At 45.6% G+C, this 25,191-nt stretch overlaps 1 protein-coding gene across 1 annotated transcript; it reads right to left on the bottom strand.

The window, feature by feature from the left end:
- Window positions 1-21,750: 21,750 nt before the first annotated feature.
- On the bottom strand, window positions 21,751-22,346 carry LOC119332674 (late embryogenesis abundant protein 6-like). The gene has a single exon (XM_037605832.1). The coding sequence runs from the start codon at window positions 22,259-22,261 to the stop codon at window positions 22,001-22,003; it is 261 nt and encodes an 86-aa protein (XP_037461729.1). The 5' UTR covers window positions 22,262-22,346; the 3' UTR covers window positions 21,751-22,000.
- Window positions 22,347-25,191: the final 2,845 nt, after the last annotated feature.

Genomic DNA, 25,191 nt, shown 5'->3' with positions numbered 1-25,191 from the left:
GTTTAAATTGCTAAAGAAAAGCTAAAAATTGTTAGTTGCCTATTCACCCCCCTTCTAGTCAACCATATCGATCCTTTCAATTGGTATCAGAGCCTCATCTCTTTATTAAGGACTTTACCGTCCAAAGAGTATGGTTGATACCGTAGACGACGTGGAGGAACACTCCGGTGTGAATCCTATCTCGTCTACGGGCGATGGGGGAACCTCGGTCTCTCGTGAGGAGTTCAATGTGGCCTTGGAGACATTGAAAACCTCCATGACGACCGAAGTTGAGAGCATGTTTACTAAATTTCTTGAGGGGCTTAAACTATCCACCGCACCGTTGAAAGTGGATGATCCCGCCAACAAGGTGACGAATGCTATCCCCGACAAGGGGGAAGCTAGTAGTGAAAAGGCTCCTTCTTCTAGTGGTAAGAATGGCACCGGCATCTTTGCCCATGTGGAACCACCACTTGTTTATGGTGGACCGATTCCTTCCACTCATTTGAATCATGCCGGTCCTCCTCCTAAGATTGTGAAAAATGAGGACTTTGATTCTTGGGTTTACCGCTTTAAACGTCATTTAAATCATGTGAACACTAACCTTTGGAGAATCATTGAAGAAGGTTTTTATCCGCATGATCCAAGCAACTTCACTCCTCGAGAAGCCGCGGACAATCAATTCAATGAGAATGCTCTCTTCATCATTCAAGATGCAATTCCACCCGAAGACCTACCTCATCTTCGTCCCTTCTCCTTGGCCAAAGATGCATGGCATTGTGTTGTCTCTCTCTACCGGGGAAGCGCAAGCATTCAACGCTCCAACTATGAAGTGGTACAAGATGAGGCCGATGAGTTTGCAATGAAAGAAGATGAAGAACCTCGTGAGCTTTATCGGAGAGTAACCAAACTTGCGGTCTCACTATGAGATCACGGGAGCAAGGACACGGATGACAATTGGATCAAGCGCAAATTCCTCAAGGCAATGATGCCCTATCACAAGGCCATGTCCTCCCATTCGTCAAAGACCGGACTTCCACACTTTGACCTCAAGCAAAGTGTTGGATGAGTTTGTGGCCATGAACATTTTGGACAAGACCGCCGACAATGCGGTGCTCCATTCTCAACGGGCAAAGAAGCCTAACCTTGCATTGAAGGCCAAGCTCGCCATGGAAGAAGAAGAAGAGGAATAAGAGGAGAGCAACCCCGAAGATACGAAGTATGCATATCATGAACACATGGCACTTGCTTCAAGGCAATTTTGGAGCAAGAAAAACTCAAGGCCAAACTTTAGCAAAAGCAACTCGAGTGGCACAAGGGGCAAGCAATGTGTAAGGACTTGCTACAATTGCGGCAACGTGAGTCATTTCGTTGTGGAATGCCTGTATGAGAAGAGGGAAGACAATGGTGGCAAGCTCATCCGAAAGGACAAGGCCAAGTCGTTCCCCAACAAGAACAACTTCACCAAGAAGACTCCTCCCAAGGCTTTGGTTGTGCAAGAAGAGTACAATGAGGATGATGACGATGATGAAGATGGTGAGTCGGTTGCCATGGCCTCCGTTGCCATTGCAACAACGTCACGGGTGTCTCTCTTCGACTCACCCAATGAGAGCATCACCGCCAAGTGCCTCATGGCTAAAGCCACCAACAAGGTAACCTCCAACATCAAAACTACCATCATTAATCATCCTTCCCCGACGGATAGCATTAATGAACTTGAGGGAGCTAATGTGGAGGCTAACGAGTTTGAGGCCTTTATGGGCAAACTCAAGGGAAAATCCAAGAAGCACTTTGTTGCTCTCTTGGAACAACTTGGTGAAGCCAATGACATGATCGAGGCTCACGAAGACACCATCTCTAAGATGGAAGGGCATAGTCGTGACTATGCCGATGAGATTTCGGATCTTTCCAATGCTCTTGAGGAAGAGCGTGGTCTTCGTTTGGCTCTTGAGGAGTCACACAACATTGATCATGCTAAGTTAAAGAAAGATTATGATCATGTCCTCATTGTTTATCGTGTGCTAAATTCCGAGAAGGCCAAACTCGAGGTTGATCTTGCTAGACTCAAAGAGGAGTTTGATATACTTGACAAGGCCCACAAGGCCTTGAAGGGTATTCACGCTAGTCTCAAGGAGTCTCATGATCAACTCCAAGTGAAGCTAACTAAGGAGAAAGCAACTTTTCCTCATATGGTTTTAATTGATAATGCAAATGCTACTAACCCGTGTTGTGAGCATATACATCTTGTTGAGGAAAATGCGAAGTTGAAGGAGCAACTTGAGAGAGGTCTTGCGCTTGCATACAAGGCAAGAAGAACCTCAACGATCTCTTGATCAACCAAAAGGGAGGTGTGGCCAAGGAAGGGGTTGGGTACATGCCCGACTCCAAGAACAAGAAGAAGAATGACAAGACCAAACGACCTCCTCCCCTCATGCAAACCTTTGTGAGGGAGGGAGAGAGTGCCCCCGAGGAGAAGAAGAAGAACAATGTCAAGAAGGGCAATGTCACGCCTCTCAACAAAGCCGGCGATTTTAACCCTTCTTATGTGTTATGTCGTGCTAGTGATGGGCATGTTTATGCCAAATTTGTTGGTTCACTTCATGAATACATTGAATGGTCTATTTGGGTTCCAAAAACCCTTGTTACTAACATCAAAGGACCCATTACAAAATGGGTACCTAAAACCAAGCATTGATCTCTTGTAGGTGTTTGCTTCTGGTGGGGGATCATGGTTGCTCGATAGCGGAGCTACAAATCATATGACTGGAAGCAAGGACTTGGTGGTGGACATGCACAAGGTTCCATCTAAGGTATTGGGACTTGGCAAGGTGGTCATCTCTCATGATCTCACGATCTAGAAGGTCATGCTTGTTGAGTCCCTTGCATACAATTTACTTTCCGTTCGTCAACTTGCTATCATGGGCTTTGCCACTTTCTTTGATATCGATACCGTGGCCCTCTTGTGGATCAAGACTCTTAAAGTAGCTTTTGTTGGGCATGTCGAGAATGGTCTATATGTGATTAACTTTTCGGAGCGGCCCACTAAGACCGCGACATGCCTAATGGCTAAAGTTGATGTGGGATGGCTTTGGCATCGTCGTTTAGCCCATGTCAATATGAGATCTTTGCAAAGTCTCCTCAAGGGGGACCATGTCCGTGGACTAACGAATGTTAGTTTTGCTAAAGATCGTGCTTGCAGTGCATGTATCGAAGGAAAGCTACATGAGAAGGCTCACCCTCCCACGACTATCATTTATTCAAAGAGGCCTTTGGAGCTCCTTCACATGGATCTCTTCGGGCCTCCATCCTTCGATAGTCTTGGAGTTAGGAAGTATTGCTTGGTGATTGTGGATGACTACTCAAGGTACATGTGGGTGTATTTCTTCAAGAGGAAGAGCGAGACCCAACAAACCATCATTGAGTTTGCAAATGAAGCACAACGTCAACACAATGCAAAGATCTTGACAATAAGAAGTGACAACGGCACCGAGTTCAAGAACTACACCTTGGATGAGTTTCTTAGTGACGAGGGAATCAAGCATCAACATTCCGCACCCTACACCCCCCAACAAAACGGTGTTGCGGAGAGGAAGAACCGGACGTTGATGGATGTGGCAAGGACCATGATGACGGAGTTCAAGTCTCCGTACAACTTTTGGGCCGAAGCCATCAACACCGCGTGTCATGCATCAAATTGGCTCTACCTCCGCAAGGGCTTGAACAAGACTCCATATGAGATACTCATCGGTAACAAGCCCAACCTCAAGTACTTCTGGGTATTCGGGTGTAAGTGTTTCATTCTCAAGAAAGGTGTTCAGTTGTCTAAATTTGAGGCTAGAGCTTATGAGGGCATATTTGTTGGTTATGCTACAAACTCTCATGCTTACCCTGTCCTCAATAAATCCACGGGACTTATTGAGGAGACGTGTAACGTGGAGTTTGATGAGAATAACGGCTCCCAAGTGGAGCAAAGTGGCACTTGTGATGTAGGTGATGAAATTCCTCCTCAAGCCATAAGAAGAATGGGTGTTGGTTTTATCCTACCCATTGAGGAACCCCTTGTGGCCGAAGGAGAAGGACAATGCTCCACTCAAGTGGAGCCATCACCAACCCAAGGCCCACACGCTTCCGAAGAACAAAGTGAAGGCCCTCAACCTCATGAACAAGACCAAGGGCAAGATCATACTCAAGATGGTGTGGACACACCAAGTGATGCCCAAGGTCAAGTTCTCTCCCCCGAGCAAGTTCAAGATCAAGAACAAGTTCATGACGGCGCTCAAGATGATCAAGTAACCACTCCTCAACTCACCACCGAGGAGGAATTAGAGCGTCGTGCCGCCAAGGTTGCTTCCAAGCTCTCCACCAAGGATCATCTCATGACGAATGTGCTTGGAAGCTTAAGAAAGGGGGTAAGCACTCGTATACAATTAGCAAATTATTGTGAGCATCATGCGTTTGTCTCTTGTGTGGAACCCCACAAGGTCTATGAGGTGCTAGAAGATCCGGATTGGCTCAATGCCATGCATGAAGAACTCAATAACTTCGAGCGCAACAAAGTGTGGAGATTGGTGCCAAGACCGACCGGGAATCACAATGTCATAGGAACCAAGTGGATATTTAAGAACAAGCAAGATGCCCATGGGATCATCATTCGCAACAAGGCTCGTTTGGTAGCACAAGGCTACTCCCAAGTCGAGGGTATCGACTACGGTGAAACCTTTGCTCCCGTTGCTCGTCTTGAATCCATTCGCATGTTGATTGCATATGCTTCTCATCATAACTTTAAGTTACAACAAATGGATGTGAAGAGTGCTTTTCTTAATGGTCCCATTAATGAATTGGTTTACGTCAAGCAACCCCCTGGGTTCGAGGATCCCTACTTTCCCGATCATGTGTATCAACTCGATAAGGCACTCTATGGCCTTAAACAAGCCCCACGTGCGTGGTATGACCACCTTACCGAGTTGTTACAAGACCGTGGTTTTGAAGTTGGGCTAATCGACCCCACTCTTTTTACTAAGAAGGTCAAAGGGGAGTTGTTTGTGTGCCAATTATATGTTGATGATATTATCTTTGGTTCTCCTAACAAAGCTTTCAATGAGGAATTTGCCGCTCTCATGACCTCAAAGTTCGAGATGTCCTCCATGGGAGAGTTGAAGTTCTTTCTAGGGTTCGAAGTGAAGCAAAGAAGAGAAGGAACCTTCATCAATCAATCCAAATACACTCAAGACATGCTCAAGAGATTCAAGCTAAGTGACGTCAAGCCGGCTTCCACTCCAATGCCCACCAAGTGCCAACTTGACTTAGATCCCAATGGTAAAGTGGTGGATCAAAAGGTATATCATTCCATGATTGGATCCTTGCTTTACCTTTGTGCATCTAGACCGGACATCATGTTGAGTGTGGGAATTTGTGCACGGTTTCAAGACGCACCTAAGGAAAGTCACTATGTGGCGGTCAAACGAATCTTTCGATATTTGGCTCATACCCCAAACTTTGGCTTATGGTACCCAAGAGGATCAAACTTCAAGCTTGTAGAGTACTCGGATTCCGATTGGGCGGGAGACAAAGTGGATAGGAAGTCCACTTCCGGAGGGTGCCAATTCCTTGGTTGCTCTTTGGTAAGTTGGTCTTCCAAAAAGCAAAGTTGTGTGTCTCTCTCGTCCACCGAAGCGGAGTATGTGGCGGCCGGTAGTTGTTGTGCACAACTCTTATGGATGAGGCAAACTTTAAAGGATTACGGTGTCACTTGTGACAAAGTGCCTCTTTGGTGTGACAATGAAAGTGCCATCAAGATCTCTCTCAACCCGGTGCAACACTTCAAGACGAAGCATATTGAGATCCGGTATCACTTCATCCGAGATCACATTAGGCGAGGAGAGATCGAGCTCAACTACGTCAACACTCATGATAACCTTACATATATCTTCATGAAGCCCTTGGATGAAGCAAGATTTCGCGAGTTAAGGCATGAGCTAAATATCATCGATTCGAGCAATGTTGCTTGAACCCTTGCACACCCCACCATACTCAACGTGTTGTCCTATTTAGATGTAGGCATGTACACAGGGGGAGTGATGTTCTCTCAATGAACTCTCCCTCCCCCCATTATGCACAAATCAATCAAGTCTTTCACATTAGCCATGTTTGATGGTACTTGTGCTTCAAAGACGAGTTTTGGTCATGGACCCAAGGATAATTCTTTGCGGTGCCATACCATTTGACTCAAACATAGGTGGATACGGCCACCGCCCTCTCTTTTGGAGAGGTGGTGTCTCGTGGTTGGTTCGTTTGTCATGTGCCTTTCTGGTTTTGTGTGTTGCGTGGTCTTGTGGTGTCGTGTTGGCTCGGAGTGTTTTGTGCAAAGATCCAGTTTCGTGCGCTCAAAATGTGCATCTTCTTGAGCCCACGGTACTACCGCGTCTGGGCGCGGTACTACCGCTTTGGGAGGCACGGTACTACCGCTCTGGTGCGGTACTTCGGATGTACCGCGCCGGGTGGTACTACCGTGTCTGGGCACGGTACTACCGCGCCGTCAAGGGTGCGTGGGGGTTATGACTCGGGCAGGGGAGTTCCAACTCCCCATACCCATTCATTGTCTCTCTCCCCACGTCTCTCCCTCTCAAGAATGGCGCTGGAGGCCCTCGCCGGATCTCCGTCTCCGGCCACTCTCCTCGGATTCCGACCGGTGGGATCGCTCCCCACCACTTCCTCTTGCCATGGACCAAGGTTTTTCCCCAAATCCCTCTTTTTCTTGGCTGTTCTCTTGCTTCTAGGTTTTTGGGGAGAAACTTGTCGTTCTTGAGATTTTAGGCCAAATCTATGCAAGAGTAGGATGTAGGAGAGTCGTGATGCGTAGGAAACATACTTGATATGCTGTCTTGTGGTAGCTTTGTCCCACGGTAGTACCGCCGTGGTTTCGCGGGCTTTTTCAGATTTGAACCTGTTCAGATCTGACGCGGTGCGGTACTACCATGCCCGATGTGCGGTACTACTGCTCGTGCGGTACTACCGCCCGTCAGGTGCGGTACTACCGTACCGTGCGGTACTACCGCTCTGTAGACGCGGTACTACCGCGCCGGCCGCGGCGCTAAGGTCGTACTACCGCTCCTACACTCGGTACTACCGTGATCTTGCACGGTACTACCGCGTCTAAGAGCCTTACTACTATCTTAGCTCCGCAGCACTTGGCAGTACTACCGTAGGGATCAAATCTCTCTCTAGGCATTTATCATGTGTGCTTTCTGCTTGTTTCACTTGCTTTGTTGTGGTCTTTGCATTAATCTCTCTTGGCTGTTGTGGGTGTTTTTGCATTCTGTGTCTCAGGTGGTGGCTCTCGCCGTTCCAATCCTAGTCGTGACACTGGCTCCAAGCATCTGCGCAACCCCCAAGATGAAGCCCCAGAGGGCTCCAATGCCCCCAAGCGCAATGTCAAGACCACTGCCAGCAAGCAAAAGGAACCTGCTAAGGGCATGGACGAGATTTCAATCACTGAGTATGTCGAGCGCTGAAAGATCAATCCCTATGTGAATCCTCGGGCTATCCTCAGAGGCACCGAGTTGTTCTGGACCAAGCAACAGGCTCACATCTATCTGGATGTGATCAAGAACAAGCAGAATACCTACGTGGATGTCAAGTGGATAGACATGCATCACCTGCGGAAGGACAAGTTTCGTGACTATTTTGGAGAGGCTCTGGACTTGGTGGAGCAGTTTGCTATTGAGCTGGTGATCTCTTTTCACCTTGACTATGACCCTGAGCTCATCTGTCAGTTCTTTGTCTCAGTGTTCTTTCATCCCGGGGAGGAGCGGAGGATGACTTGGATGACCAATGGCCGTCAGTTGTCTGCTACATGGAAAGAGTTCATGGATCTGCTGCACATTCCTGATGGCGGGCTTCACACCCCCGTTGGCATTCGCCCCCATGCCAACTCTGAGTCTGCCAACAAGAACCTGCTTCAGCCCTTCCTTGTTGAGAAGGTACTCCCCAATGGCAAGTCATCTTGGGTGTTAAACTACTTTCTGGATATCATGCATCGCATCTTCCGCAACACTCTGTTCCCACGCATTGGCGACAAGGACAAGGTACATGCATATCTAGTGGACATGTTGCTCTTGTGTGCAGAGGCACGTTCTTCTCAGACTCAGCCACTTGATGTCTCACACATCATGTGGTGCGAGCTTCGGTTTGCGGTGTTCACTCGCAAGGTACCTATCTATAGACCGTACCTGTTTCTGCTGCTCTCCACCACTTGGGAGAAGATGTACCCAGGTGATGAGTTCCTTGCTCCAGACTGGATTCGCCATGAGTCCATCAGCCTCCGCGTCAAGCCCAACTGGGCCAACACCACTACCTGTGCTGAGGCCTCTTTTGCTAGGAGGGCTGCTGCTGCTGAGAATGTTGCTGAGGACCGTGCTGCTAGGTCCACCACTTCTTCCTCTGAGCCGTCATGGGCCAAGAAGCTAAAGGACAAGATGAAGACTCTCTTCTGCATGTAGGCGAAGGGACAGTACAGGGCTTACGTGGCTGACAAGGAGAGTCGCCGCCGTGACAAGAAGGTTATGAGGCTCTTTGGAGAGGATGTGTCTGGCGGGTCTGAGGACTCATCACACCTGAGGCTGCCTGGATGTCAAAGCAGGGATACAAGTGGACCAGTTCAAAGGATGACCTCGAGGAGACTATCCCCGCCGCTGAGTCTGACGAGGAGCACGAGAAGCAGTGGGACGACTTCTCTGCCTGAGCCACCCCATGTGTGTAGGTGTCCTCTCTGCCTTTTTGGCGTCTCGATGCCAAAGGGGGAGAGAGTGTAGGGATTTGCGTTGTGTCGTGCTTGGTGTGTTTGTTTGCTTTGTCGTTTGGACCTCGTTTGCCTCGTTTGCTTTTGTTTGGTTTGTGCCTTCGAGACCTATCCTTCATATGGTGTAAGACATATGCACTCTTTCTATCTTAGTTCTCTTATGTTTGTACTATCTTGTCTAGTGATAGATATGCCTTGTCTCTATAATATAGGGGGAGCTCTGTTCCTAGTATTCGTGTGCCATGCAGTCCATAGCACTCATCTAGGTGGCACACATTTAGGGGGAGCCCGTCTATATTATAGAGAGGAGGGGTTTGCATTTACTTAATAGTATTTTCTTTGTGCAAATCCCGTTTTGTTATCAATCCACCAAAAAGGGGGAGATTGTAAGGACATATTTATCGCTAAGTGTTTTGGTGATTGATGACAACGCATTTGCGGACTAATCGGGTGCTATGAGTATTCCAGACACTTCTTTGCTAGGCACAAGACGATTGGGTGCCCCTCGAAGACTGACGAAGACGGCGTCTTTTCTACGTTTCTTTTTGGTGGATTTGAGTCATAGGAAAGCCATACTATTAAGAGGGGGTCCGCGTTGGAAAGGTTTGGGTGGAATCATCACGTACACGTCTCCTTCTTATCCCCTCCTTCTTCCTTGGAGCTTCCTCCGTTTTCCTGCCTCCTTTGACTGGCTGCTGTTGTTGGTTGCGGTAGTACTGCTCCTGGGTCAACGGTAGTACCGTAGGCATCCGCGGTAGTACCGCGCAGTGGCGCGGTAGTACCGCTGGTGCCCACGGTAGTACCACTCCCCTGGAGCCGCACTACCGCTGCCCACAAGGCTAGTGCCGCCCCTTTGCGGTAGTAGGAGCGGATGTAATTTTTTACATCCGCACCTACCATGGTAGTACCGCTTTCGCCGTGCAGTAGTACCGTGCTATGCGGTCAGGTAGTAGTACCGCCCCTCGGCAGTACTACTGTGTTGGGTTTTTGCTACTTCCGTTTCTTTGCGGAAGTAGGCACGGAAGTTTCCCTTCTCCCCTGGCTGGGACTTTTGCCTCGCGGTAGTACCGCATGGGGGGCGCGGTAGTACCGCACGTGCGGAAGTTCCGCCTCCAGCTTCTGTTCATCGGTTCTGTGCTAGGGTCGCGGCAGTACCGTGGGTCGGTACGGTAGTACCGCACAGCCGTGCGGTAGTACCGCTTGGTTGCAAGTAGTAGTACCGCGTGGCCTTGCGGTAGTACCGCTGGCTAGGCGCGGTAGTACCGCTGGCCGCGGGCTGGTTGGTGGGTAACGGTTGGATCTTTTCCACACACTATATAAGGGGTCCCCTTCTTCCCCGTTGACTCACCTCTCCCACCATTAAATCTCCATTATTGCTCCAAGCTCCATTTTCGCCCGATCTCACTCCCTAGCCAACCAAACTTGTTGATTTGCTCGGGAGTGGTTGAGAAGGCCCCGATCTACACTTCCACCAAGAGATATTTGATTCCCCCCACTAATCCCTTGCGGATCTTGTTACTCTTGGGTGTTTGAGCATCCTAGATGGTTGAGGTCACCGCGAAGCCATAGTCCATTGTGGTGAAGCTTCGTGGTGTCGTTGGGAGCCTCCAATTGAGTTGTGGAGATTGCCCCAACCTCGTTTGTAAAGGTTCGGTCGCCGCCTCCAAGGGCACCAATAGTGGAATCACGGCATCTCGCATTGTGTGAGGGCGCGAGGAGATTACGGTGGCCCTGGTGGCTTCTTGGGGAGCATTGTGCCTCCACACCGCTCCAACGGAGACGTACTTCCTCTCAAAGGGAAGGAATTTCGGCAACACATCCTCGTCTCCACCGTCTCCACTCTTGGTTATCTCGTGCCTTTACTTGTGGAAGCTTATTTGTTTCATATATCTTGCTTGCTTGTGTTCCTATTCGTGTTGCATCATATAGGTTGCTCACCTAGTTGCATATCTAGACAACCTAATTTGATGCAAAGTTTAAATTGCTAAAGAAAAGCTAAAATTTGTTAGTTGCTTATTCACCCCCCTCTAGTCAACCATATCGATCCTTTCATTTATGGTACCGGCAAAAGTTGCGCGGTATTAGAGAGGCTAGCAATGGTGGAAGGATGAGAGTGCGTATAATCCATGGACTCAACATTAGTCATAAAGAACTCACATACTTATTGCAAAAATCTATTAGTTATCGAAACAAAGTACTACGCGCATGCTCCTAGGGGGGTAGATTCGTAGGAAAAGACCATCACTCGTCCCCGACCGCCACTCATAAGGAAGACAATCAATAAATAAATCATGCTCCGACTTCATCACATAATGGTTCACCATACGTGCGAGAATCACAAACTTTAACACAAGTATTTCTCAAATTCAGAACTACTCAACTAGCATGACTCTAACATCACCATCTTCATATCTCAAAACAATCATCAAGTATCAAACTTCTCATCTCTCCCTAATAATAAAGCACGGATTGAGTCTCCGGGTTCACCGTCACGCCTTTTTTTTAAATAGTCCCTATAATTTTCTAAAATTAACCCGCAGTGCCTATTTTATTTTAGTTGATCCGGACCGTTTCGTTAAAAAAATAACTGGCCATCGCACGGAGCGCCGCTACTCCAGCCGCAGCCAGCTCCGTCTCCTCTGTCCATGTCCCTCACGTCGCCCTCCTCCTCCGCAGCCACTTCGCGCCATCACATCCCTGCTTGCACGCGACACGAGCTCGCACCTTCCATGGCGCCTGCGCCTCCTTCTCCTTCCCATGAGATACAAATAAGAATAGGCGGGAGGCGGATCTGGTTGCTCCGACGGCTGGACGGAGCAGATCCGGACCGAGATGGAGAGGTGGCCGGAGGTAGCCTGCTGGGTACCAGCGAGGAAGGAAGGAACCAAAAAGAGGGACACCAACGACCAAACGATGTATCAACGCCCGCCAGCGATGGCGGTGGCCTGCGCAGTAAGGCAGAGAGGAGAGATGGGACAACGGCTTCGCGGGCGAGCTAGGCCGAGGCGGATCCAGCTGCTGTGGCGGCGGGATGGAATAGATCCAGACCAAGATGGAGAGGTACCCAGCTGCTCTGGCGGCGGGATGGAACAGATCCGGACCAAGATGGAGAGGTAGCCGGAGGCGGCGAACTCCAAGGTGGGTGCTGCGGTTGTTCCAGTGGCGGAGCCACCTCCCGGCGACCCTGGGCAGCTGCTCGGGCTCTGCCTAGAAACTCCTATTTGATTATAGAAGAAGATGAAGAATTAATCATCAGTTATAGTGGGCAAATGACCATGAACCACATCCCTTTGTATTTTGCCCCGGCTCCATTGATTGGCTAGCTCCGCCACTAGGTTGTTCCATGGCGGCTCCCGGAGAAAACGTGCGAGAGGGAGATTAGATTTTTTCGAAAAGGAGAGAGAGAGATTAGATAGAAGGAGAAGGGAAAGCCGAGAGAGGAGAGGAGGAGAGGGGCGCTGGCTGGCCTGGGGCAGAGGAGCTCCTTTGCCGATGTGGTTGGAGGAGGTAGGGCGAGGCAGCGCCGGGAGGTGGCCTCGGGTGCACAGGCTCGATCTTTGGGGGAGCTGCAAGCCGGCTGCTAGAGAGGCTCCCAACGAGGGCTTGTGGAGATGAAGAGAAAAGGGGGATTTTGCTGCGTTCAACCTTAGAGATAAGATGGACTGAGCTTTAAGATAAAGATCGGCTGCATAGTGTGTAGCTCCACAAGGATGTGTGGCGCACAGGCCGGGCTGATTACTTCACGCACCAGTAATTATCTCATAGTACGTGGACGTGTACACGTGTTTCTTGTCCGAATATAAATGCATATGTGCTCAGACATTTTAGGTTGGATTTGGCTCTGTTTGTTTCCTTACACATATTAGGACACGTGCTCATATTGACTGACTATTAAGACGTGAAGACGGTAAGACTAATATATATACACATATTAGGACACACGCAATGAAAACATATAGATTGCAACGGATATAAATTGTCTTCATGAATTTTTTATCCCGGTTCATAGAAGTGCATATAATAAACATATGGAGGAACAACCACGGTTGCATCTAGGTAAAATTACTTTGAAAGTGTTGCATGCTCACCATTTTTATTGTCGGATGACATTTTAAAGATTTATCTGCTGATGTGGTATGCTTTTTCACAAGGCCTCGACAATCTGATCTACAATGTTATACTGAAGTCAAACAAAAAATGTGAACACCGGAAACATACATGCCTGGGCGCCGGATGAAGTATTCCACATTTTTACCGTCTGATGTCAGTAAATAAAATAAGCATTGTTTGTACGATATTCTTATTATCAGTAATCTAAAGATAGGATTGCTCACCTGAGTGACTACGATTTATGTCCCATGTTTTGATCTAGCACCCCAAAAAATTCTATTGTAAATTAATCCATTATTTTTGTCATCATTAAACTTATCCTCAATCTGGCCAACGTAATTCGTGACAATTGGGGTTCGTTTCGCAGTGAAGCGCGTCAACTTTTTTTCTTTCGTTGCAACGCACGGGCATGTTTGCTGGTCATTGATAAAACACATATAATTTCCCACAAAAAGACCACACATATAATACATATGGACTTAATGTTTTTGACAAAAATTTGCAGTTGTCTACTATCCGACTCTATCATGTTGGACGTCAAGGAGACGTGGTACAGGGCACCTATTTCAACTACTGCCAGGGCTCCGGCCATTCGTGCTGACACCATCGAGATAAAGGTCAGAATCATGGATGGCTACAGACGACTTATCCGATACCAGGAATCCCATCTCGCTCATTCTGTCAATCGCATACCTAGCATCGAGATCACATTTGCGCTCACAAAGTTTCCGGTTTCTTGCATGGAAACTGGAATTTCCTCAACTGACCACATTGTTGTATAACTTTCCTAACTTTCAAAGAAGAATTCGAAAATTCACAGCTAATACACCATGCATTGTCTACCTACTACAACCTTTAACATGGCTAGCACATTTTTTACTATGACGAATCTTAACAAAGTTTGTCATCCATTCCCAGGAGGGCTTTGACTTCCTTCACTACTTATAAGTTGAGCCGTTTAACTACTTCATGGTAATTGGTGATTTAGTTCGGACGATGCATGCATCAAGTTTAACAGAGACTGGTGTTGAATAGATGGATAAGTTGGCAACCATTTGTGATGGTAGCAAATATTAGGATTGACAACATGGATGAGTCCGGCGTGTAAGCTTTTGTTTCTCCCGTTGCAACGCACGGGCACATTTGCTAGTAGTATTCAATGCATTTTATATGAAAGTTTTTATTATATCCATCTTGGATGCCCATCATATTAGGACTAGTTTCATAACCAAAGCAAACTACCATGCTGTTCTAAAGACTCTCAAAATAATATAAGTGAAGCATGAGAGTTCATCTATTTCTACAAAATAAAACCACCACCGTGCTCTAAAAAGATACTCCCTCCGTTCGGAATTACTTGTCACAGAAATGGATGTATCTAGATGTATTTTAGTTTTAGATACATCCATTTCCGAGACAAGTAATTCCGAACGGAGGGAGTATAAGTGAAGCACTAGAGCAAATGACAAACTACTCCGAAAGATATAAGTGAAGATCAATGAGTAGTCGAATAATTATGCAACTATATGAAGACTCTCTAACATTAAAGAATTTCAGACCTTGGTATTTTATTCAAACAGCAAGCAAAAATTAAAGAAAATGACATTCTAAGAATGGCAAACATCATGTGAAGAAGCAAAAACTTAGAATCAACCGATACTAACCGATAGTTGTTGAAGAAGAAAGGTGGGATGCCAACCGGGGCATCCCCAAGCTTAGACGCTTGAGACTTCTTGAAATATTATCTTGGGGTGCCTTGGGCATCCCCAAGATTGAGCTTTTGTGTCTCCTTAATTCCTCTCATATCACGATCTCCCTAAATCTCAAAAGCTTCATCCATACAGAACTCAACAAGGACTCGTGAGATAAGTTAGTATAAACCATTGCAAAAACCTTATCATACTCTACTGTAGAAAATCACTAAAATTATTATTCAACATTTAATACTAAATTCCTCTGCATATTTAATAGTCTTATCCTCAAATAGAATCACTAAAGAAGCAAACATATGCAAACAATGCAAACATAACAGCAATCTGCCTAAACAGGACAGTCTGTAAAGAGTGCAGCAAGATCCATACTTCCCTAGCTCCAAAAATTATGAAAAAAAATTCCCACTGTAGTAAATTTATCAGAGCTTAATATTAAAAAGGTTTCAAAATTTTATCACATTCTGACTTTTCTAGAGAATTATTGCAACAGCGGTAAACTTTCTGTTTTCAAACAGCAACATGTGGACTTCTAAAATAGGCAGAGTAAAGGCTATCAATGCCACTTTTATTGAAATAAAAGATGAAAAACATTGTTATAAATAACATCAAGCAAATATTAACAAAATAAATTGACACTCCAAGAAAAACACATATCATGTGGTGAATAAAAATATAGCTCCAAGTAAAGTTACCGATGAACGAAAACGAAAGAGAGGATGCCTTCCGGGGCATCCCCAAGCTTAGGCTCTTGGTTATCCTTGAATATTACCTTGGGGTGCCTTGGGCATCCCCAAGCTTAGGTTCTTGCCACTCCTTATTCCATAGTCCATCGAATCCTTACCCAAAACTTGAAAACTTCACAACACAAAACTTAACAGAAAACTCGTAAGCTCCGTTAGTATAAGAAAGTAAATCACCACTTCAAGGTACTGTAATAAACTAATTTTTTATTTATATTGGTGTTAAACCTACTGTATTCCAACTTCTCTATAGTTTATAAACTCTTTTACTATCCATAGATTCATCAAAATAAGTAAACAACACAAGAAAAACAGAATCTGTCAAAAACAGAACAGTCTGTAGTAATCTGGATCAAACGTATACTTATGGAACTCATAAAATCCTCAAATAAATTTCTGGACCTGAGGAATATATCTATTAATCATCTGCAAAAATAATTAACTAAATAGTACTTTTCAGATAAAAATGGAAGCAATTCTCGTGAGCGGTAAAGTTTCTGTTTTTTACAGCATGATCAACAAGACTTTCCCCAAGTCTTCCCAAAGGTTCTACTTGTCACAAACACTAACTAAAAGCATAAAACAACATCTAAACAGAGGCTAGATGAATTATTTATTACTAAACAGGAACAAAAAGCAAGGAACCAAAACAAAGTTGGGTTGCCTCCCAACAAGCGCTATCGTTTAACGCCCCTAGCTAGGCATGATGATTTCAACGATGCTCACATAAAGGATAAGAATTGTAACATAAAAAGAGCATAATGAAGAATATTTCTAGCACAATTAAGTCTAACCCACTTCCTATGCATAGGGATTTTGTGAGCAAACAACTTGTTGGAACAAGAATCAAGTTGCATAGGAAGATAAAACAAGCATAACTTCAAAACTTTAAGCACATAAAGAGAAAACTTGATATTATTACAATTCCTACAAGCATATATTCCTCCCTCATAATAATTTTCAGTAGCATCATGAATGAATTCAACAATATAACCAGCACCTAAAGCATTCTTTTCATGATCTACAATCATAGAAAATTTATTACTCTCCACACAAGCAAAATTCTTCTCATGAATAATAGTGGGAGCAAACTCAACAAAATAGTTATCATGTGAGGCATAATCCAATTGAAAACTAAAATCATGATGACAAGTTTCATGGATATAATTATTCTTTATAGCATACAAGTCATCACAATAATCATCATAGATAGCAACTTTGTTCTCATAATCAATTGGAACCTCTTTCAGAATAGTGGATTCATCACAAAATAAAGTCATGACCTCTCCAAATCCACTTTCATGAATATAATCATCATAAATAGGAGGAATGCTTACAACATAATAAATTTGCTCATCAAAACTTGGGGGACAAAAAATATCATCTTCATCAAACATAGCTTCCCCAAGCTTGTGGCTTTGCATATCATTAACATCATGGATATTCAAGGAGTTCATACTAACAACATTGCAATCATGATCATCATTCAAAGATTTAGTGCCAAACATTTTAATGCATTCTTCTTCTAACACTTTGGCACAATTTTCCTTTCCATCATACTCATGAAAGATATTTAAAATATGAAGTGTATGAGGCAAACTTAATTCCATTCTTTGTATAGTTTTCTTTTATAAACTAAATTAGTGATAAAACAAGAAACTAAAAGACTCGATTGCAAGATTTAAAGATATACCTTCAAGCGCTAACCTCCCCGGCAACGGCTCCAGAAAAGAGCTTGATGTCTACTACACAACCTTCTTCTTTTAGACGTTGTTAGGCCTCCAAGTGCAGAGGTTTGTAGGACAGTAGCAAATTTCCCTCAAGTGGATGACCTAAGGTTTATCAATTCGTAGGAGGCATAGGATGAAGATGGTCTCTCTCGAACAACCCTGCAACCAAATAACAAAGAGTCTCTTGTGTCCCCAACACACCCAATACAATGGTAAATTGTATAGGTGCACTAGTTCGGCGAAGAGATGGTGATACAAGTGGTATATGGATAGTAGATAATAGTTTTTGTAATCTGAAATTATAAAAACAACAAGGTAACTAATAATAAAAGTGAGCATAAACGGTATTGCAATGATAGGAAATAAGGCTTAGGGTTCATACTTTCGCTAGTGTAAGTTCCCTCAACAATAATAACATAATTGGATCACATCACTATCCCTCAACATGCAACAAAGAGTCACTCCAAAGTCACTAATAGTGGAGAACAAACGAATAGATTATGGTAGGGTTCGAAACCACCTCAAAGTTATTCTTTCCAATCAATCCGTTGGGCTATTCCTATAAGTGTCACAAACAACCCTAGAGTTCGTACTAGAATTACACCTTAAGACACAAATCAACCAAAACCCTAATGTCACCTAGATACTCCAATGTCACCTCAAGTATCCGTGGGTATGATTATATGATATGCGTCACACAATCTCAGATTCATCTATTCAACCAACACATAGAACCTCAAAAAGTGCCCCAAAGTTTCTACCGGAGAATCACGACGAAAACTCGTGCCAACCCCTATGCATAGGTTCATGGGCGGAACCCGCAAGTTGATCACCAAAATATACATCAAGTGAATCACGTGGTATCCCATTGTCACCACAGATATGCATGGCAAGAAATACATCAAGTGTTCTCAAATCTTTAAAGACTCAATCGAATAAGATAACTTCAAAGGGGAAACTCAATCCATTACAAGAGAGTAGAGGGGAGAAACATCATAAGATCCAACTATAATAGCAAAGCTCGCGATACATCAAGATCGTACCACCTCAAGAACACGAGAGAGAGAGAGAGAGAGAGATCAAACACATAGCTATTGGTACATACCCTCAGCCCCGAGGGAGAACTACTCCCTCCTCGTCATGGAGAGCACCGGGATGATGAAGATGGCCACCGGAGAAGGATTCCCCCTCCGGCAGGGTGCCGGAATGGGTCTAGATTGCCTTTCGGTGGCTACGGAGGCTTCTGGCGGCGGAACTCCCGATCTATTGTGCTCCTGGATGTTTTTAGGTATATGGAGATATATAGGCGGAAGAAGTACATTAGGGGGGCCACGAGGGGCCCACGAGGGTGGAGGGCGCGCCCTAGGGGGGTAGGCGCACCCCCTACCTCGTGGCCTCCTCGAAGCTTCCCTTACGTGGACTCCAAGTCTCCCGGGTTGCTTTCCTTCCAAAAATAAGTTCCGTGAAGTTTCAGGTCAATTGGACTCCGTTTGATTTTCCTTTTCAGTGATACTCTAAAACAAGGAAAAAACAGAAACTGTCACTGGGCTCTGGGTTAATAGGTTAGTCCCAAAAATCATATAAAATAGCATATAAAGCATCCAAGGTTGATAATATAATAGCATGAAACAATCAAAAATTATAGATACGTTGGAGACGTATCACTGCTACTTGCACATGTATATAACCAAGATTGTTCAGGATGTTTGCTTCATGCTCCTATACTTTCTAAGTACAATTTTAAATACACAATTAAGTGCCAACTGACAACTATAAGTGGCATATGCAAATGCATATTTTACCGAACATATAAGCATATTTCATTGACACGTATTTTATATACACATGTACACACAAACAAATCTTGATAGCTGATGCAGATTAGATGTCTTTTAAGTCCTAGCTTATATGATTCTTGTAGCTTTTCCCTACCTATTCCCTTTCTAGTTTCATTTTTCTCCCTTATCATGTCTTGTTTGATTAAGTCATACGGTACTTTTGGATTGCTCAAGATGCGATGGGCTATCATTAGAAATCCCTCTTATTATCCTTTTGATACACAAGTTGATATAATTCTGGCATGTTGCTATCTTCACAATCTGATACGACAACAAATGCGGGTTGATCCCTGTGAACAATATCTAGATGAATACATGCTATGTCTTCAACAACAGCAAGTAAATGAGGATGCCATTCTGTCCACCGAAACATCATCCTAGTGGACTGAGAAAAGAGACAAGTTAGCTGATGAAATGTGGAAAGCTTGGATAGCCAAAAGACAAGATCATTGATACACGCTAGTACATTTTTAGTTGTAGGACATTAGATGTTTGTTCAGCAAAATATGAGTGTCGAAACATTCTACATTGATATTTGTTTTCTCCCATATGTCATATTAGCTTATGTGTCATTTCATTCACTTTCTTGTAATGATAGGAGAGACTGATTAATGTATGAACATCATATTTCCTACGTGAGCATTTATATTCTGTATTGTTTGTACACACGCATTTCATTGTCATATTGAAACTATCAGAAAACCAAGTCAAAGGAGGGCAAATTGACATCAAAAAAGAGAGACAAGAGAACATGGACATCGGAGGAGGAGAGGTTACTTATTGACATTCTACATAACATGAATGATTCTTCTTGGAAAGTAGATACTGGCCACAAGTCTGGATATCTGACCTACATTGAGAAGGAAATGGCTAAAGTGCTGCCACATGCCGATCTTAAAGCAGATCCACATATCAGGTCTAAAGTTAATATTTTGAAGAAGCAACTTTCGTATGTTCTGGAAATTATGCAAAATGGTAGTGGGTTTGGATGGGATGATGAAAAGAAGATGGTAACTGGAGATAGGTAGACATATATGGGTTGGGCAAAGGTACAATATGTAAATAAATTGTCTCTCTGTTTCATGTTATTTTCAACTGCAATTTAGTTTCTAATGGAAATTCATGCTCTTTTTTTAGTCTCGTGAGGGAGCAGGTCCTCTGTACATGAAGCCTATGGTTAACTTTGACAAGCTATATGAGGTATATGCTACCGATTTAGCTAAAGGAGGGAGTGCTAAAGGTCCGGGTGAAGAAGAAATTGTAGAAGATGGATCAACAGTAGATGCACAACTTACTAGCAAACCAGCCAAGGAGAATATTCCTGAATTAAATGAGGATACAAGCCCATCCGGTGGTTCTAGGCATGGTCGTAAGAGAACATACCCTGATGATGATGCACTTGAGTCAGGTCTTGCAAGTGTGTCGAATACAATTGCAAAGTTTTTGGAAGGTGAGCAGGAGAATGCTAAAACCATGAATGGTTTACAGAGAGCATTTATGCATGAATCGCAAATTCATGAGCAAACATCGGCCAATAGAACCAAGTTACTTGATATTCTCCAGAATCTTAAGGGTCTCATAACCGAAGAGGTTGTAATGGCTATCCGTGTCATTGGTGGTGATGCTGGAAAGACAGAACTTTTCATCAATTTGCGTGATGATTACAAAGTGGTGTTTGTTCGTCAGGAGCTCGACGCGGCCAAAAAATAATTGAATATTCAGATTTACAATTCTGGATTCTTAGTTTCATTTTTTAGCTCAGGACTACTCGCTTGCTTTTAAACTCGTCAGTAACAACATTTGGTGCTTCCCAATTTATTTTATGTTGCCATACCCTATACAGTGCACTAGTAGTACATTTACGGAAATATACTGAATGATTGATTCATGCTAATGCTATAAGAAAAGGATATTTTCATCTCTTTCATCAACCGGTGTGGGTATTGTTCTGTCATGTGTTGCTCTCATTTCCTCTTACCTACAACGGTGATCTTATGACATTATATTGCTTACTAATTTTATTTTCGTTTTTGCATTCAAATTATTAGTAGTATATTATTTGGTAAATGCTGTCAGCTAGCTCAGGTAGGTCTTGAAATGTCGGAGGAAGATTGGCTTTTGGGTCAACACCTGGATAATCTCAGCATGTGCAGAGATAGTGTACATTTTTTCCTTAGTTAGTTTGCCCAGTTTTTAGATTTAATTTCAGTTTCTCATTTTGAGCTACTGAAATGGTGTTTGTATCTATTTTTGCTCACTTTCTATACTGCCAATCTTTTTTCATTGGCTTGGTTAGTTCAGTTTCTGTAGCTACTAAACGTATCATTAATAACTCCCATTCCAAGACCCTTGAACCAAACAGAGGAAGTTAATTTTCTGTCAAACTCCCACGTATAATTTCCACCCTACACCAAACGTGGGATTGGGACTAATAGTCCACTTCTCATGTCTAATCCCACAGCCAATTCCCCTTTAATAATTCCCGGTCCCTTTCCCTCAAACTACCAAATGCGCTGTAAAGTTTTAAATAGACTGGGATTGGAAAGTTTGGTGTGCTGATTTCAGAGATTAGAAGTTTAGGCTTTAGTTTAGTTTTCGTCTAATAGTTTAAGATTTGTTTTGGACTTTTTCCTCCACGAATATATTGGCGACTCAAGACCGAACTGGACCAAACTAGCTGGGCCTCAATAATGACCAAAAGACAAACTATGTCCGCACTGTGCAGAAATGAATGGAGAAGTGCTATACCGCAAGAAATAGGTGAAGACCCGCACATCCCGAGGAGGACTAACTGCTGAGATAATAGGACTATAGGGTAGTATGAGCCATATCAAATTTTCGATGTGTCAATCTGCTAGTATTAATTATTCAAGAAGATAAAAACAAATCACACATACAGTACATATATACATATGCACATGGGGCACCAGTACCTCTCCAAATGAAGCCCGACGTAAGTCAACACAGATTTGGAATGGGATTAGAAAAAAAATGAAACAAGAGTACGAAACCAGTATAGGCCGGCTTGCAAGCATGAAGGATGCATGTACAGTAGTACATCTTGACAGCCTTACGGCCGGCCGTGTGGCTCACATCAGTGACCGCCGCCGTGTTTGTGCCCGCGCTTGTGGAGGCGGTACTCCATGGCCTCCTCGCGGTGGGTCACCTTGGCCTGGTGCAGCTCGGCCTCGGCGGCGGCGACCTTGGCCTTGCCCCGCTCGTGCGCCAGCTCACGCTCGTCGTGTGACCTCGCCGTCGCCGCCTCCGTCTTCTCGGCCACCTTGGCGTGCGTGATCTTGGCCTTGGCCTTGGCCGTGCTCGCCGCGTCCTTCACCTTCTCCTTGGCGAGATTCATCTCGATATAGCCGCCGTGGTTACTAGCTTCTTCTAGTTGCTTTCCCCATCGTGGTGAGCGAGCGGGTTTATATAGCCGCCGGACGATGCTCGCTGGCGGACAGGGACGTGGTGTCGGCAGGATGGATGTGGATCGACTGCAGTTGCGCCGTTGCTGGGTGGATGGATTGTTTAGGCTGGGTGGCCACATGCGTCTTGATGTCGGCCGACTTTTATAACAAACTGAAGTCGGCCCCTGCATGGACTGAGCCGTGTCCACTCATTGTTCTGGACGAGAAATATCAGGATTCAGAACTAGTCAGCTAGATAAAAACGGTGAGGACATCTGCCTCCCTATTCACAGAAAAGCTCCTAGGCAAAGACAAAATAACAAAAAGCTCCTGGCGCCTATTCGGTGTCACCAAGCATTGCAATCCCCTTCATGGTCATAGCGCCGGTAAGAGCATCTACAACACACGGGCTCTCTTGCTAGTAACTTATAAATAATCTATTATAGATGCCCTCAACTCAGCCGGATTTTATTGTCGCCTAGCACTTTCTTCTATTTAGACCATAGCTGTTATCATTGATCAACGAAGCGCAAGTATGTAAAGTAGTATATAGACAAAGGCGGCTGCTGTAAATCAGCCTGACATATTTCTTTTGGAAATCAGTTGGGTGGCGGGCCGTCGGATCCTTCCTCTCGCAACCGTTGGATCGATCAAACACATGTTGTGCCACAATGAAAGCAACCATGTGACGCGCCATGGAAGCAACACCACCGACTTGCAAGCATCAGCCGCATTCCATCGCTGGCAGAGCTGGGCGTTCGACAACAATGGCAGTGCGGCGATGTGTCATTCTAGTGCCAAAACAGGCGCAATGGTGCTCCAACGCAGCACCGGCGATGCTCAATTGCAGCGCCAACACTGGCGCGGCGGTGCTCCAACACAGCACCGGCGGCCTATCGTAGATCCAGCGATGCTCCATTGCAACGCCACACTGGCACAGCGGTGCTCCAACGCCGTGCTGGTGACCATCGTTGCTCCGGCGATGCTTCAATGCAGCACAAACACCTGCACGGCATTGCTCGAACGCAGCTCCGACGATGCTTCATCGCAGCTGCGTCGCAACACCGCCGGTGCAACAAACGGCGACCGCTGCGGTGAGGTGGGTTGGAGCACCAGAGCTGTTGCAACCCTGATGGTGCCCCCTTCTCAGCAAAAATCTTGTCGTCACCGCCTTCGTCCCCCGTAGCACAGTGGTGCCTCTTTGCAGCAGCAACACTCCACGTCGGATATGGGGTGAGAGAGGGCAGGAAGAGTGGAGCCGGCACATGCATGGCAGGACACAGAGCGAGGCACCAACTCCGGCCTCCCTCTTCCTTCTGAGTTTCAGCACCGACACATGCGGTGGCCGTCATCGTTCCTCTTGGATCGCAGCAGCAGTGCACGGTTGTCGGAGTTATCCCTCTCCCAGAGCGACGAAGAAAGAGATTCGGAAGGGGAAAAGAGAGTAAGGAGAACGAGTGGAGGAGCACATCTGCCGCGGAAGAGATAAGGTTGGGTGCGTGGAGGGGGAAGCAGTGGGCGGCGCACAGCGGTGCCTGTCGCGCGGAGGACATGGTTTACGATGGAGAGAAATCAGCCAGTTGATTTTGGACCCCGATAACTGCCACACGTGTGGTGTATCGGGTGGTTGTGCCGCACGTCCTGTGTGGCACGGAGACGACCCCGCCCACACGACCGCGTCCGAGCGCGCGCAGCCACAGCCCGCACGTCCGGTGCAGCGCGATCGCCCCGCACGAGCACGTCCGGGTGAGCGAGCACGCGGCCCGCACGACCCGTCTCGGCCGTCGCCCCTCCCCATCTGCGAGCCACACGCCCCGTGTGTCAGTAACCACGCGTCCCGCCACGATTGGCATGGTCCGGACCCTCTTCAGTTGCCATGTTGCTCAACTGCAGTTGCCATATTGCTGAACTACAGTTGCCATGTCGGACAACTACAGTTGCCATGGTTGCTCAACTGCAGTTGCCGTCTTAGGTCAAGTGCCGGATGCCATTTTTGGGCAACTGCAGTTGTTGCCATATCGGACAACTACAGTTATCATGATTTTGGAAAACTTTAAGAGTTGCCACCTACTAACACTGGACAGTTGCCATGTAGCACTAAAAAACATGGCAAAAAACATGTTGCGGGTAAAAAGAGAGTTGCCATCTGCTTACAAGCATGCTAGGGTAGTTGCCATGTATCCTGCAAAACACATGGCAACTGATGGCTTTTGGTGTGTGGGAGAGGAGACGGGAGGGCAGTTGTCATGTATCCTGCAAAACACATGGCAAACTGATGGCTTTTGGTGTGTGGGAGAGGAGACGGGAGGGCAGTTGTCATGTATCCTGCAAAACACATGGCAACTGATGGCTTTTGGTGTGTGGGAGAGAAGACGGGCATGTGGGTGACGGTGGTATCTTTAGGAGTTGCCACCTACTAACACTAGACAGTTGCCATGTAACGCTGCAAAACAGACGTGGCAACAATAACATGTTCGGGTAAAAAGAGAGTTGCCATATGCTTACAATCACAAATAGGGCAGTTGCCATGTACCCTTCAAAAACATGGCAAATGATAGCTTAGGTGTGGGAGAGTGGGTGAATAGCAGTCGTGGGAGATGTGAAACAGGAGTGGTGCGTGGCGTGCGGGCGCGACAGCAGTTCCATCGCACGCCCCGACTGGCGAACGTTGGCCGTGGAGAGAAAACAGGCGTGTGGGCGAACTCCCCCACATGCCACACACACGAGTGGTCCTACGTGGCACATAAAATCAACCTTTTTATGCCAAGATTCTTGCAAAAGGCATTGGACGGTGATGTAGGCGTGTGGGCGAGTTGGCTAACGCCCACACGTGTGGGCGTTAACATTTCCGTTGATTTTAATACTTCCTCATAGACAAAAC

Source organism: Triticum dicoccoides, chromosome 7A (genome assembly GCF_002162155.2).
Source record: "Triticum dicoccoides isolate Atlit2015 ecotype Zavitan chromosome 7A, WEW_v2.0, whole genome shotgun sequence".
Lineage (NCBI taxonomy): Eukaryota > Viridiplantae > Streptophyta > Magnoliopsida > Poales > Poaceae > Triticum > Triticum dicoccoides.
Note: the sequence above shows the minus strand (reverse complement) of the source record. Positions and strands in the feature narration are given on the sequence as shown.